The sequence below is a fragment of the Poeciliopsis prolifica genome, unplaced genomic scaffold (genome assembly GCF_027474105.1).
Source record: "Poeciliopsis prolifica strain line A6 unplaced genomic scaffold, Auburn_PproV2 SCAFFOLD041, whole genome shotgun sequence".
Lineage (NCBI taxonomy): Eukaryota > Metazoa > Chordata > Actinopteri > Cyprinodontiformes > Poeciliidae > Poeciliopsis > Poeciliopsis prolifica.
In genome coordinates this window covers 5,202,383-5,218,566 of record NW_026562416.1, presented here as the reverse complement: position 1 = coordinate 5,218,566, position 16,184 = coordinate 5,202,383, and the positions used below count along the sequence as shown (strand labels likewise).

The 16,184-nt window shown below is 36.5% G+C and overlaps 1 protein-coding gene across 2 annotated transcripts; it reads left to right on the top strand.

Annotated features, from left to right (window-relative positions):
• Window positions 1-74: 74 nt before the first annotated feature.
• On the top strand, window positions 75-15,295 carry atf6b (activating transcription factor 6 beta). Of its 2 annotated transcripts, none has more exons than XM_055054924.1 (17): window positions 75-383; window positions 3,605-3,684; window positions 4,589-4,670; window positions 5,560-5,619; window positions 5,700-5,779; window positions 6,064-6,271; window positions 7,720-7,881; window positions 8,083-8,252; window positions 8,556-8,735; window positions 9,177-9,259; window positions 9,459-9,674; window positions 10,414-10,521; window positions 10,889-10,988; window positions 11,184-11,251; window positions 11,827-11,926; window positions 12,018-12,102; window positions 12,205-15,295. In XM_055054924.1, exons 1-17 carry the CDS (start codon window positions 311-313, stop codon window positions 12,495-12,497), a joined length of 2,148 nt encoding a protein of 715 aa, XP_054910899.1. In that variant the 5' UTR covers window positions 75-310; the 3' UTR covers window positions 12,498-15,295. The 2 variants fall into 2 exon arrangements, with proteins under 2 accessions (XP_054910899.1, XP_054910898.1); XM_055054923.1 differs by having other exon boundaries at window positions 7,717-7,881.
• Window positions 15,296-16,184: the final 889 nt, after the last annotated feature.

Genomic DNA, 16,184 nt, shown 5'->3' with positions numbered 1-16,184 from the left:
TTTACTCTCATTGGCTAAACCAACGAGGCGGTAGGCGGTGACTTTCTGGAAAATGCGTTTCCTATTCTGTCATATGCAAAGCGAAACGAAGGATCGATAATTTGACTGGAGGGCATGAAAAAAAAAACAGTTTTCTACTCGATATAAATAAATTATATTACTTCACATCGCAAATGGTGGCCTAATCTAGAATTAGCGCGTTAGCTTGTGGATAAAGCTTAGAGTTTCATCGAGTATATGCTTGTTTAGCTGCTGTTATCACGTCTGACTGCAGACTCCTGCTGTCCAAACACACACCGCCTTTGTGGCGATGACTGCGGATTTACTGTCTGATCTGGACAGCCGATTCTTCGCCGATAACCTACTGACGAGCGAAGATTGGGGTAAGGACTCTTTTAAGTCCGTGTATGAATGAAGATGAATGGGTAAAATTGGCATTACAAGCTAACTGCGGGCGCTAACTGCTGCACCGAGGCGAGGCCAACTGGGCGTTACAAGATTTTCATTTCAGTTTTACACGTTTTTAATGTTTATTCCCGAATCTTACAACAGTAATTTATATTTCAGTTGGTTTATGGTACTGGTCCACGCGGTTTTAGCGTTGCTCTGAACTCGCTTCCTCAATCTTCTAACCCGGACGTAGCTGTTTTATCAGCCTCTCTCTGGCTGGGAACGTGATTGAACGTTTTATATAACCTCCTCTAACTTTTTCTCTTTAAAATTTGCTATTGCTTACATGATTTTCATCTAAACCCGTTCTTTGTTTGATAAAGAGTTCCCACTATTTCCTGCAGTCCATCACTGTGTTTGTAATGCAACAATACTTATCAAAACGTCTCTAAAGGTTGCAGACTTTAAATTGCTAATGGTCAGAAAAACACATTTCCAGTCATGTTTGCAGCTGTAGCATGTGAAATATACTCCTGTAGTGATTTTGGTAAAACTATTTGGCAATAAAAAAAGCTTAGCATGGAAATACATTAACTAAGCCAAAGTTTGACTGCTGCTGCAAGAACATATTGTTGTGATGCGAATTTTTTTTAGCAAGGTTAGCCCAAATTTTAATCTATTTTGTCTCATCATCCATATGTGATGTGAGAGTTGTAGCTGCCTACATTTTTTTCCTGGAAGATAAATTCTTCTGCCCCATTCCCCACTTATTTTTGCAGACTGCTGGTCAACTAGCTGAATAAAGGCTACTATTCTTTTCCAAAGCTTACAAGAAAGACAAATTTAAATGAAACAAATAGTTTGACTAATTAACCAGCTAACATCATTGTGTAACTTGTAATGGTTTTTTTGTGATGACCAGAATTATAAAGACCAGAATGACAAAAAAGTTAAATTTACTTTCGCATACATTATGAAAGACATAATGTAGGCATTGCAGCACTCATTTTAAATTATATTTATTTACAACTCTGTTTTAGTATTAAAAAAAATGTTAACGCTATACATAAAGTGTACTGTGATACTTATGTATTTTTACTTGCGTTATTTAATATTCTTCTTCTTTTTAATTTTTTTTTACTGAGAGTCTCATAAGGTCCTGAATACTTCGCTTTTCCCACCTAGTGTGACTGTAGCAGTCGGCTCCACCACGTCTCAACCAATGTACAGATTGATATCAGTCATCCTTATTTTTAGTTGGTGGTTTTGACTGTTTCTAATGAACAGTCTGTAGATGTGTTTGAGACTTCTTGTTGAGTTGTTTTTTGCTCTTGCAGCTTGAAGTTTAGACTTGATATGTTTCTCTGTTTAACTCTGTCAACCTGCTTCGCCTCAGATCTTTTAGGTAAATTTGACAGTCAAACTGAGCAGTTTTACGGCTCACTGTGACTTGAAGGACAAAGCGATTGCTCGTCCCTTGCAGTGAAGCAGTAAACGTGACTAGATTGAGGTTAAGAGTAGGTGAATCATTACTTATGGCTGACAAAATGTAGTTTGATTTGAGCTGCATGAACTGTTTCAGAAGACACATTTACAATTTCCTGCAATTTCAAATTCTCATAACACAGAAAAGTAAAAGTTCATGAACAATATTTCTGCTTTTTAGCGAGATTATCTAGATTATGTTGTATTTCTTTATTTTTTCAGTAACTTAAAAAGGTGAGTTCTTTCATGTAATAAGCAGGAAAGACTTAAAACCTCACAGATACTTTACTTTTATTAATTACTTGACTTGTTTGTTAATGCAAATTAACTTCAGTAGGTATAATCATTTGTTTGTGGAGTTTTAAAACTGATTAAAAAAATGTTTCTTTCAATTTTTGGTTCTCTTTAACAGAATCTGATCATAGTAAAAGCTTAAGTGTCCCCTGTTTATTTCAGTTTCAAAGTCCAGTGTGTGGCTCATCAGAGAACGCAAAGCATGATGGGAGAAGTACCATTTTCTACCACTTTGTTTGTTTCCTGTAAATGAGGCATAGCTTTAGCTTTTTTACAAACAACAGTGCTTGTGTGCCAGTCTAAATAGGAACATGTCTTCATATCTCCTGATGTGATCTCATAAAGATTCGTAGTTGACACATTTATGTGTTAATATCTCTCCAGGTTGTAGCTTACTTTGCCACTGAGTTTGATGAAGATATTAAAATCAAATGTACATTGTTACACTTTTGCCTGAGATTCAGTTTGGCTGGTGTGAGTGAATATTGTAACTTTCTAAAATATTTGTCACCTCAGAGATTTCTCCTCCTCCTTGCTGGAGGAATCTAGTTCATCAGCGTTTATTTGATTCTTCTCAAATTCCTATAGCCAAGGCTGTTTAACTTGTGAGAGGGAATGTTGTACACCCATTCGTATAAACAACTCATTTGTTAATTCAGATTCTGAGCGAAGGAAAAAAACATTTTTTATCCATATAAAATAAAAATATCAGCAACAAAATAATAGAAAAAAATGTTCTGTAAGAAAATTAAAACAATATGTAGTATGAAGTAAGAAACATTGATATTGTCACATGGTTAGTGTCACTGTCATTGTAAATCGTTTGCAAAAGAGTTAATTTACTTATAGGCAGAGAATGAATAGGCAGTGCCATTGAAGACAGATGAAATAGTAAAAACTAAAACTCCTCACTGAACTGGATTCTGTCTTTAAACTGTTTCATGCAGTTATGAACTATGAATTAACATTATGTTTCAACTGGCTGTGGCAGGTCTATTTATATATGTTTCAGGTTTTGCCAGACAGAAAGTTACAAACATGCTCCTGGTTCTTTTAACTTGTTTATGAGAGAAGACTGAATATTTAGTTCAAAACCTTTGAGGATAACAATAAAGTTTTTGTTATATGCTTTCCTCTAATTGTGTTTTGAGGTTTGACTTGTGAAAGAACATTTGCATGCACTTTCTGCCAAACTGATGCATGACTGAATCTGTTTGTGTCGCAGTTTTGTTTCTTTCTTGTTGCATTGAATGACTTTTGGTGATGTTTTGGTAGTGTTCCTAAGTACCGTTTTTACATGTTCAGAGATGCAAATAAAATGGCTGATTTGACTCTCCTCTGGCCGTGGACCACCTTGTTTTTCGCTTCATCATCTGCACCTGAGTTTTATTCCTTGCGCTTTACTGATGTTCTGAAAATTTTGTTTCCTCTGCAGATGCCTGCCTGTTCAAGTGTGAGAGCATGGAGGAAGGAGAGGACGGGGACTTCAGTCAAGGGTTGAAATATGACCCATCGGTACGGTCATTGAAAATGTGTCTTTGCATTGCAGCTTTTGTTTCAGTGCAGCTGACACTCAGCATTCATTGCTCAATTTGACCCCCCTATATGATAATAGTCTCTAAACTTGCATGAATTAACTAGCATTTATTTCTAATCTTGAATATTTCAATAAACTTCTGGGGGAAATTGTCATTACTTTACGTTGGACATTTTATTGTTTTTACTATGGTTTCACTAGTTTGCTTAAGATGTGTTCAAATGAGCTTGAAGGTGTTAGATTTGGCATGAATCCTTGTTCCTGGACAGTGCCGAACTACATCCTGTTTAAACCTTTAATCTTGTGCTTTTTTTTCCTTTTTTTTCATAAAAACAAACAAAGTTTGACTTGTTTGAGAAGTCAAACAAAGTGCAGACAGTTTGCAGTTTTCTGAGGAACTGGTTTAGTGACGGTTTTGATAGAATCTCTTTGCAGTTTGTTGACTCAGTCTGCACTGGAATGGTTACAGCTTCAGGTTATTGAGTTCTATAAACCTGATTTTAATGTGAATGTTGTCAATTCCCAAATTTTAGCTTCATGTATACACCGTCTTAATTATTTAGGCAGATATTTTATTTTTAAATGCTTGTAATCATCCAGTTTAGCTGCAGAAAACTATACAGAATACAGTAACAAACTCTTGTGTGAGTGAAACTCTAGAGTTTATACACAGTTAGGATCAGGTTGTTGGAGCAGCAGCTCCCACAGATGAATGGTCAGGGCACAGTTCAGACAGATGCTGTGTGTTGCCTGGCTGAGTAACACAAACATGCACACACACTCAGTCACACAGACTGAGACACACAAACCCTACAGTTGTTTGGACATGTTTGATTACTGACTTTTTTCCTCTTCACTCTCTATTTCTCCAACTCCTCACAGTTTGACAATGACCTCGTGCTCACCCTCGATCCTGATAACCGCACATCACCATGGCGATACCTTGACGACAACCTTCTCACAGGTACACACCGTCCAGTTGCCTGTGGCTCTCACCTCGGGGCGCTTGGATCACATCGCTTAGCATTTTGGTTTCACGGATCAGTCGTCTCTGCAACACGAGACTCTTTGTCCTCAGCTACTAGAAGCAGAGTCACTCTGTCGACATCTGCAGGTCTTCTCCACCTATAAGCTTTATTTTTATGCCTATTTAGTGAGACTTAAGGGACAGTGTGAAAATAAAAACATAACAGTTCTAATACTGAAAACCACTTGCTTTTAATCAAAAACATACTAGCTTTACAGTTTAAGCTCGCTTGTGTTTATGTGATTGCATGGTTCTTTGAAATCCCAACATGGTGCTATTTTTTTCTCAAAATGAACATTTTTAAGTTAATTTAACACAAATAATTAAAAATAAGGTGGACATGATCCCTCTATTAAAAGTCAGCAAAACAGCTGATGCAAAATGGTAAATGATTGACTCAAGAAGCTCAGTTGAGAACATTGATTTTGCAGAAATCAGTCCAATGAGCAGATCTGCCTTTTGTTGCATGAACTAGCTTTATGTAGCTCATTGTATGTGGGAGGTGTATGGATAGACTACCTTTTGAACAAAACCAATTATTTTGATTCAGGCAAAGAATCAACTTCAGTTTTTATTTATGTCGACATGTTTATTAAATATTATTTATTTTTGGCAGAACTGAAGAATTCCATTAATATTTGCTAAAAATCTGTTCTGTTTTCCTTTAAGAACATTTTCATTTAGTAAAATTTTGAAAGGTTTTTGCACTTAATTTAATAATAAATTTGGTGCAAGTGCATTTAAAGGGTTTTATTTATCCAGTCATAATGTTGTTTAATGTCACAACATCCATCTCTGTTTGTGTGCTGTTTTTGTTTCTGTTTAGGAAACACTTCGGTGATAAAAAATGAGATGACACTGACAGAGCCGCTCCCTGTGGAAATGTGTAAGTTGAGTTTTTTCTAATCTAATCTTTGCACAGTGTGTTTTTACAATGTTTCCACTAATTATGTTGTTTCTGTTCAGTGTTCCAGGTCAAGGCTGAGCCTCCCTCTCCTGCTTCCTCGCTGGAGTCAGATTGTTCGACCTCATCACCGGACCCTCAGGTGGGATTTTTCAGATGATCGAGGAGGCTGTTTTATCACACAAATAGACCAATGAAACTGTTTGTGTTATGATTTGGATGCTCATCTTTTAATATTAAAAGAAACTAATAAAATAACTGAAGATATATTTCAAAGTCATAGTGTAAAGAGGCCATCTTTATTTATTTTCATTTATTTAACCTTTACTTGACCAGGTGAATGATTAAGAACACATTTTTATTTGGAGTAATGATCTGACTGGGAGGGAAGAAAACAAGCTTATTTGTGTCCCATCTCCTTTACAGGTTACAATTAAAGCCGAAAATCCTCCGACTCCTCCGTACATGTATGGAGACGTACTGTCTCCTCCGCTGGGGACGATGGAGGTAACTGTGGCAACGACAGGAGTACCCCCACCCCAGTCCCAGATTCCAATAATGACCCAGACTCAGCTACAGACCCCATTAACTTCTGTCCAAGCAGTCATCAATGGAATACAGACACAAACTGCAGGTATGCGATTTGTTTACTCAGTATTCTTCTATATTGAGACAATAAGAAGCACTAGACAAGGATTACATTAGTACTCCACACCTTTTGTTTATGCAAATCTGAAAACTGGATATTCCACATGTGTTTAGTTTGCAGTTTTGTTTTTTTTTTTCCTCTGCACTTATCTGTGAGCTGTCAGCGCTAGAGCCTGAATAGAGAGCTCGGTTTACCTTCCACCCTGTGTTCCACTCATTTGTGGAGGTATTCTGTGCACAGACCCTGGGGCAGCCCCCATACAATGGTGGGAGTACTGTATAGGTGTGGGAACTCCTCTGAAGAAGGGTCTTTGGTGGGTTGTAACTAAATACGGAGTTTTGGATAAATGGAACTTTTCTAGTCTTCATACTGAAAGGCCTTCGAATGTTTAAACAGCACCTCAGTCTGCAGTCTTAGAGACTTCAAATGTTCTTTTCTTGATCAAGCTCATACAGTTGTAAATATTGCATATATATTAACTCAAAACTTTGGGTATTTAGGACAGGTTGAAGTTTCTGACATTTGGGTAACCTTCATTAGCTTTAATGAAAGCATGAAGGATCTCTAAGTGATTGTATAGTTCCAACTGTCCAGTTATTATCTTGTTTTATCATGTGTATGCATATTTATGAGCTATGCTACTTTTTAGAAATTTTATACCCATAAAAAAAAAATCTTGTAAAAGATATTTCCTCATTGGAAATATCTTTTTTAGGCAAGAATCATAGAAATTATATTGAAATGAAAACGAAATCAAGATTGGTGTTGAGAATCGGAGAAAAGTTACCAACCTGAAGCTGCTGTCTCCTTAGTAAGCTCTGATATTAAAATGACTGCTTAGTTCCAATCATGCAAATTATTTAAATTTATTCCTGAGGTTAGGCTCTGTCATAGTGACAAGGCAGTTTTCTATTTGCATATTAACATGCAATTGGTGTCTAATTATTAAAATAGGCAATTATGATCATTTTAAGTACATCTAAAACTATAGCTTTGTGGTTTTTAGTTGTTTGCAGATGGTTGTAGTTTCTAACCCCCAAATAAACAGAGTAGCTGAGAAGTCACTCTGTGACCAGTACAACCATATTGGCCGTTTTATGATACTAAAACATTCCTATTTGTTAAAATAATATTTGGTAACATTGTTCTTAACTGTTTGTTTTTATTTCCAGTTGTAGCACCAACTGTTCTCCATGTTTGAAATATTTTCTTGTTTCTTCAAACTTGTTGTTAAGGGAGAACTGATTTAAAAAGCTTCTTCTGAACTCAGTAACATGCTGGAGAGAGTATTTAGTTATTTTAATGTAGTGTTTTCAAGGAGGAAAGCATTTCAGAACAGTTGTGCACAACACAGAGAAACTGCTGCAATATATATTTGATATCAATATGTTTTTGTGATGTGAAATAACCTAAAAGTGTGTGTTTTGTAGCAGTCCTGCCAAGCACATTAAAAGCCAGCACCATCCTGAGCACTAAACCTCCCATCCAGCCCCGACCGGTGTGTGTTGCTGCTACGCTCCCCGTCCCCCAAAACCCTGCACCAGCAAAGACCCTCATACTGCAGGGGCTTCCCTCCATGGATCAGAATAGACCCGGTAGGACAGTATTGTTCTGTTAGCCGTTATTATGCATTTTCTTATTTTATTAAAGAATGAAGATCTTTAAGTATTTTTCAAATGAAATCAAATGTAACTACCAGATAAATTCCCAAGTTTTTGTCCTTTTTATTCTAAATTCCAGGTAAAGTTAATTAGCTTTGTGTCTGATCGCTAACGCAGCGCCTTTTCTCCTCCCAGTCGTCCTCTCTCCGTCCGTCTGTCTCAGTTCGGCTCCGGCTATTGTGAAAATGGAGCCCGTGTCCCCCAGCATCCCTCAGCACTGCTCCAGCCCAGCTGCCTCCTCAAACAGCAAGCCCATCGTTCCGGCGACTACGCCGTTACCCAGCAACAACTCCAACGACATTGATGTGAGTAGGTGGATGCGGTGACTCACGCTGAAACAAAACTCTGCCAGGTTGAAGGCTGGCTACAATGTTTTGCTGAAAGTAATATCAATACCCACAGTTCATTACTCACAAGTTTATAAACATCTTTTTATTTTATTCTTGTCACTCAGAGAAAGAAAAATATTCAGTTATACATAGACATAAAAATTTACCGATCTCAATTTCTGCTGCTGATTTTTAACTCGTCCAGCTGATTTCTTTCCCATTTTGAATTCTGAATCACTTCTGCCTACTTTCTTTCTCTTCAAATTTTTCCTTGCACAGATGAAGGTGCTAAAGCGGCAACAGAGGATGATAAAAAACAGAGAGTCTGCCTGCCAGTCGAGAAAGAAAAAGAAGGAATACCTGCAGAATCTGGAGGCTCAGCTGAGGGAAGCCCAGCAGGAGAACGAACGACTCCGCAAGGAGAACCAGGCGCTGAGGGAGAGACTGGCTGCGAAAGAGGTGAGTGGTGGTGAGACAGTTATGTAGGGGAACTTAAGGAGAAAGAACAAGTTACAGTAATGGAAACAAAAATGTGTAATAAAATTACCAAGCCTCTGATTTTGTGTGATAAGGTTTATGTCTTTAAAACTACATATGGAGAGCAGCTTTTTCTTCCACTCTGTTGGTTTTGCACCTGAAGAAGAGGAAGAAGCATGTGGTAAACAGGGAAACTTGAATAACAAGACCTGAAGACTGAGTGACGGGAAAACGCACAAGAAACAGAGAAACCTGCTAATCCTGTTGATTAAAAAAAACAAAACTGTAAATCATGCAGGCTTTTTTTTTAGTACGTATATAGCAAAATGAACATATTTGCAAAATAGAAAGCTGATTTTACACATTGATGAGATTCAGCATGTGTGAAGCAACATTTCCATTTTTATGCTCTTTATGTTTCAGAACGGCGACTCTGCAAGCAACAAGAGAGCAGTGTGTGTCATGGCGGTTCTGCTGTTCATGACCTTCAGCTTTGGCCCCGTCAGGTATCCGCTCACAGCTTTCTTCAAAATATTAGGATGATATGATTTAGTTTAGCATCTCAGCTTGTTACTGTGTCATTCTATGTCCAATTGTTGTTTTTACAATTTAAAAACACAAACTATATTGTCCTGTATGGAATATATGGAAGAACCACAACAGTTGTATTTGAGGTTTAAACGATTTTGGTGTTTATCGCTGCAGCATCACTGACAGGAAGCTGTCAGCTAGTCTGCAGGAAGATCTGGTGTCTTATACGGGTCGCCGGTTGCTGGAGATCGAACAGCAGCAGGATCGCCAGACTGATTCTCAACCTCTCCAGAAAGTTGAGGACAAACCGGAGAAACCGGAGTCCGTCGGTGATGAGCGATGGAAGGGAGGAGAGGCAGAGAGATACGCTCCAGAGTCTTATCAGTTCCGGTGAGGCAAATCAATAGACTGGCTGTAAACACATTATCTTGACATGCAGTGGAATAAACTGAGGCTACAACTTCCACTTCCAAAGGAGCTATTACACTGAAGGCGACTGTTTTCACAACCCAATATCACTTTATGCTAACAAACACAGACTGATGTAGAATGTAAATTTTTTTTTTTAGCAATACATTGACCCTTATTTAAGAGCTACTCAATGTATGATTGTGTCAATATTATTGTGTTGCTCATATTTCAAAGGACTTTGCAATAAGTACTTTTGGTTGAAGTATTGTGAAAAAATGTACTAAGAGGATAAAAAGTTATTGCAGAATAAATGCTGATAGTAGTCAATTAATTTTTATTAAACAACCATTAAAAACTCAAATGCTAGATTTGGTTACTTAAGTTATCTTATTTTTGTTTCTTTTATTCAATGGATAAATGATGATGTTTGGTCATTTTCATTTTGGTGTCACAGTTCTCATTGTGTTCCTTGACTGTTGTACCCTGTTATATAACTCATTGCTATCATTGCAGTAACCTGCATTTTATTTAGACACCCAACCACTTCTCACTTGTGGAGCATAGAGTTTCTCTGCAAGAGTTTTTCCAACTTTACCTAAGAAAATTTATTTTAAAGCACAGACTTAATTTTTGTAAAAAATGTGATAATTTATCTTATTGCTCTGAGCATCTTTCTTAGTGTCTAACCATTGTCCTGTATTTTCTGGTTGTTGGGCAGAAACTTGAGTGACATGTTCAGTGACATGAAAGATCTGGTTCTGCCAGACATCGAACGTTACTTCACTTCCTCAGACTGCCGACAGTTCAACCGCTCTGAGTCTCTCAGGTCAGTCCTGCGCTGGACGAAATATCTTGTTTTATCATGCCTTCATTTTTACCATCTCCAAAGGAGAAATTTGTAACAAATGTCTAAAGCCCTCAAACTGCACAGGCCAGATCACAAGTAAAACTTGAATTACCTTATTCTGTATTTATTATTCTTTTGTCATTTCTTTAGTAAATGTTAAATAGCAGTCACAAAGATCCTGTTTGTTTCACAGACGGGGTTTGTGAAACAATGTGCTAATCTCTGGTGGGATAGTTCTCACTTTTTATGAACACAATAAAGCTAATTTAAAAAAATAAATAAATAAAAAGAGAAATAAAACTTTTTTTTGCGTAGCAGCTCAAACTGAAAATCTCTGTGACTCCAGGCTCGCAGACGAGCTAAGAGGATGGGTTCATCGACATCAAATCGACAGAAAGAAGTCTGGAGGAAAAGCAAAGACGGCCAAAAAAGCAAAGATCACCCAGGTGAGAAATATTCGTATTTAAACAAGTGTATCTACCTTTTAAAAATGGTTTAGTTAACAAGGATTCAGTAAAGTCTCTTTTGGAGTACTTTATTAGCCTGGGAAGGCAGCAGCACATAAATACAGTTTCAGTTGTAAAGGATTTGACTTGAAATAACCAAGACAAATCTTTTTTTGTGTATTTCTTTTGAAACAGAAAGCTCACCTGAGGAAGGCAAACATTTCCAGATATCTGCCGATCCAGGCTCACCGCTCCATAGAAAGGTACAACCAAACACACACTCCTCAATGTAAACAAGACTGTTACTAAGAAGGCGACTTAGCTATGAGTAAAGAAGATGAGTTTATTCTCATTTGACAGACTACGGGTGAAAAAGAAACTGAAAATAAATTATTAATACCAAATTTATCTTATAAATATCCAAGAAATTCAGTTGTTCTAAATTAATAATTTGAACATTGAAGTAATCAAATTCTAAATGAGTATTATGGATACTTTTGGAGCTCAACTACATTGAATTATCTCATTTAACAAATATTACAAGCAGTTTTAAAGTTCAAATCAGTTTTTTGTTTCTCTTTTCTGAGACTGGAAACATTAAATATGTTCACAATAATTACTGAATGATTCCATCTTATTACTGGACTTTGGCTTTGGCCATCATATCTCTTAATATGTTTTTAAAAATGTTTCCTTATCCGTCGTGCTTGATTTTTAACTAAACGGAACATTTTTGCCATATTCCTTAGAGTTTGGTAAACAGAATATTAATATTTCGGTTTAAGTTTTTAAGTTTCTTCTTCTGGTTCTTCTGGTTCTTGTTTGGCTTCCCCTGCAGTCAGTTGAGGGTACTTCCTGGTCCTGAGCTCACCTACAGCGACTTCTTGGACGCCATTGATCGCAGGGAAGACACGTTCTACGTCGTGTCTTTCCGGAGGGTAAGACTATTGAAAACATCTCGGTTCCAGTTTATGATTTTAGATCTTAAATATCAGATATCAATCAATCAAAATGTGTTGATTCCTGCAGGACCACCTGTTACTCCCTGCCATCAGCCATAACAAAACCAGCCGGCCTAAAATGTCTCTGGTGATGCCAGCCATATCTGTTAATGGTGAGTTTGTCTGGATGATATTTAAAACATCTGAAGAACAATGCATGATGCGTTTACTGACCTGGTTGCTGGGTTTGACTTTTCCGGTCTCGTCCTCCTCAGAGAGTCTCTACAACTCGTCTCAGGGCTACGAGATGATGATGCAGGTCGACTGCGAGGTCATGGACACTCGCATCATCCCCATAAAGTCCTCTGCCGTCCCTCCATCTCTTCGTGAACCCGCCCCTCCTCCGCCCGCCTCCCAGCATGGTGCCCACCATCACCATAACAACAACACCTCCCTCAGAGGGCGCCACCAGCACCACCCATCATCTTCAAACCCCTCTCCAAGGCAGCCGCTACCCGCCCGAACTCAAACACCCGAATACTTGATCGGCCAATCAGAAGGAGTCTGAGGAGACACAGAGGCGAGTCTGATGGTTGAAGGTTGGTGACTCGCATGAAGAATCAAAAGAAATTTTTTAAGATCTCTTCACTAAGCAAAAACGATTTCAGAGATGGTTAAAATCGAACTAAGTTGTGTTAAAGTCTGAGTTTTTCTTGCATTTCATCAGCGACTGGCACAGACAGGACTACATAAAATACTGTCAAAATAGACAGATCTATTCCTTAAAATAAAAAGACAAAGAGGGCACCGCCAGCACGTGAAAGTGAATCAAACTGATCAGTTCCAGTTTTCTTTCCAGACTACTCGGTTGTTTCCCTTTGACAGTCAAATCTTTATTAAATTTGACTCTCTACCGGACTGTTCAGTTTGATGGGGCCACATTTTGAAGTTCTTGTGGACGTTGCATATTTAAACCCGTCAACTTTTTGGTTCTGCAGACATACTAAAGTCACGAAGAAAAGAAGTTATTGCGATATGATCTCCATGTTTAGAGATTATATTCAGGTTTCAGGACATGAAATGTTTTCAGTGTCATGTATTGAGTTTTTTAATGGTTTCAGGGTTTAAAACTTTCATTTTGGGGGATTCTAGGCATATAGATCTAACCAGTAAAAGAGACATGATGTACATATTTATATACATTGTGATCAATAAAACTGCAGAAATGTTGTATTTCTTTATCTGGAAAAAAGACAGGAATCTTTAAGGCCTTTACATTTTGTTGTAAATACAGTGTTTCATGAATTTGATTATTTGACACAACACTGACAGCTGTTGCATGACGGCGAACACTATTTGGTTAAAAAAAAAATTACAGAGTTGTTTTATTTGTTCTTTTTGTAAATGTTAAGGCATACATTTTTACAAAGGAGTCTTGCTGATTTGTTTTCCCAGCAAACATACTCTATATGAATGCCACCTCCTGTTCAAGTTGAGCAGTGGTGTAGAAATTAATTTCATCAGAAACAATTTGTTCAATGTGTTCAAGAGTTATGCCACCGCAAGATTTGAGCCTGCAGATTTTTTCAACCCTTAGTTTTTATCCATTTGATTGTCAAAATATTTATTTTCCTTTTTTTTTTAAATAAAAACAACTAATATAAAAACAAAAACTTAAGTGAGGCGAAGATTATTTGTTTTTTTCTATGATAACTCTGAAATCTTTTACTAATTTTGAGTTAAACAGCCTGCCTCCTGCATCAGCTGTCACTTTTATCATTGTCTGTTTTTTTATGTTATTTAATATCTGTAAATATGAGTGTTGATACTTTGCTTGTATTTTGTCACATTTAAAAATTTTTATATTTCTCTTTTCACAACAAAAAGTAAAAAGATGAGAAAACCTGTGAAGTTTTTTTTTGTCTTGGAAATGTAATATTTTATATTTACATGTTGTGTCCAGTGGACCAGTCAGCCTCTCAATCTGTAAGTGTAAACTTATATTAGTTTCATATTCTTTTTATGATTGTACATAGAAATCATAAAATTGAGTTCTTCTTTTTAATTTTTAAAGGAAAGAACTATTAGTGCCTGAAAGAAACTGAATAATTTAGGATTTCTGACCTGGGACCTGAGTTTCATCCTGTTCCATTGTAGCTGAATGCAAAATGTAATATTAGACTCTCGCATCACTTCATAATCTTCATCTATCAAACCCACCCGCTGTGCATGATGGATGAAAACTGTAGGTGTATACTTGAGCTGGAGGATATCTCAGTTTGTGCAGCTTTGATGTAAATATTTCTACTGGGTTTTAGAAGCTGCAAGAAATGTTTTGACATGCATTTCCCCAGGGACATATTTTAAAAATGTTTTCTTTCTATTGAGGCAAAATTAAAAAGCTAAGAAACGGGTGCATACAATTGAAATGGATTTTCAATTTTGTATTTCAGAAGATGAAACAATTCAGGTTCAAGTTTTACTATTATCTTGTATTATTATTGACAGTCACGTTTCTAACTTTTTTTATGTTTCTGAAGCCTTCAGTTTGCTGCTGGGTTCTGTTTGAACACGACCATAAAACGTTTGGAGTTCACTGTTCATTAGACTATTGAAAAAATTTACAAATCAGTTTGTTCTTTTGTTTTTTTAAATAATTTTCTGATTTGTATAAAGGTATGCTAAGAAGAAGTTAACATAAAGTAGGAAGGGCCTTTTTTTATTTGTAATAGGATGGTGTGTATTGAAAATGGGGAGGGACAAAAATGTCAAGAATTGCGGGGGAGGTTTGTATAAAGTTTTTGAAGCATTGTCAATAAAACAGTGGTCATTCAGTTTCTGTTTTCTGATTACTGTCGACATGTTATCACTTCATGCCTGGTAACTGTCCAGGACAGTTACTCTTCACAATTTTAGACCGCGTTTATAAATGATTCAAAAACAGTAAAGATAACAGAAAATGGATCATCATTCCATATTCATACTGAATAATGTATTTAACAATGTTATGACTGAACATTTTTAAATACATTTTAACACCATTAAAATTGAAGTTGAAAAGATTTGGGAAACAATTTTGAATTGGTTCTTTTTCTCTTGCTGTGTTCAGATGTTTCAAAACTTATATTTACATTTGCAGTGCAAGAACATTGTTATGATAAACATTATGCACTTTTTCTTGTAAGGAAAATATGTAAATATGATATTTGACTTTCTGTTCATTTGAAATGGACAAGTTGGCTTTTTTTCACTCAGATTTTTGCCCTTTTGACCTATGTTTGGGATTAAAATTGAGACGTCTGAAAAGTAACGGTATGTTCTTGGCAATTTTACTTGCATTAATTATTAAATTTTAAAAAAGTATAACTTGTGACTAAATTTGTTATAACAGTTTAAGAAATTGTTGATTCATTTATTCCCTTAAATTTTAAAATTAAAACAAAAATTCTTACTTTATTATTCAAACAACTCTTTTTTTCCCCCTTTAGGCTCTTTGCCAAACTTTATTCGTTAGAATATAAATATTAAATTTAGAATATTAGGGGCTATTTTCAAGCAATAATTTTAACCTGACAAGCTTTATTGAAAAGCATATTCCAATTTACTGCAATATATCTAGTTGCAACATTAATTAGTTTAGAAAAGTTTGTGCTAATATCAACTTTTCTAATTATTGATAAGCACAGCAAATAGTATCACATTTAATGTTTCAAATCCAATCATAATTTGGTGAGATAACCTAAGCAGGATCTGTTTGATAAGAGGAAGTAGTAAATAATCCAACCAGCAGGGGGCGGTTGGACGCTGCAGATTGGTGAGCTGCTGTCAGACAGATGTGAAGAAGCAAGAGAGTGACTCAGGAAACATTAATCACAGGTGAACACAAACATGATTTAAATTTCCCCAGAAGAAAAATGAGCCTCAACGGGGCTGACTTCATGATTCGCAGTCAGTGGCTGAGGTCGTGTTGTAATGTGAAGCTTATAAGATCAAGCTGAACCAAAATATTTTAGTAGGAAGGATCTATATCACAATGTTTAAATTCAGTCCAGGCTCTGTTGAACACATGAGAAATAAAAGGCAGCATGCTTCTGAACACATATTCTTATTCTGTGCATGGACGACATCCTCATGTCACCCCAAAGCTGAATTGTTTGTTTTTGTGGTCATGATTTAGCCTGACAGAAAACTTGTATCTTCTGTGTTTGTGGATAATTTCATTGATGGTTTTTACTTTGCTGTCTAGTTTTACGAC

Coding starts and splice junctions, on each gene's coding strand:
- atf6b (XM_055054923.1), top strand. CDS start 311: ATGACTGCGGATTTACTGTCTGATCTGGACAGCCGATTCTTCGCCGAT. Junction 8,253..8,555: donor ACAACTCCAACGACATTGAT/GTGAGTAGGTGG, acceptor TTCCTTGCACAG/ATGAAGGTGCTAAAGCGGCA. Junction 8,736..9,176: donor AGAGACTGGCTGCGAAAGAG/GTGAGTGGTGGT, acceptor TTTATGTTTCAG/AACGGCGACTCTGCAAGCAA.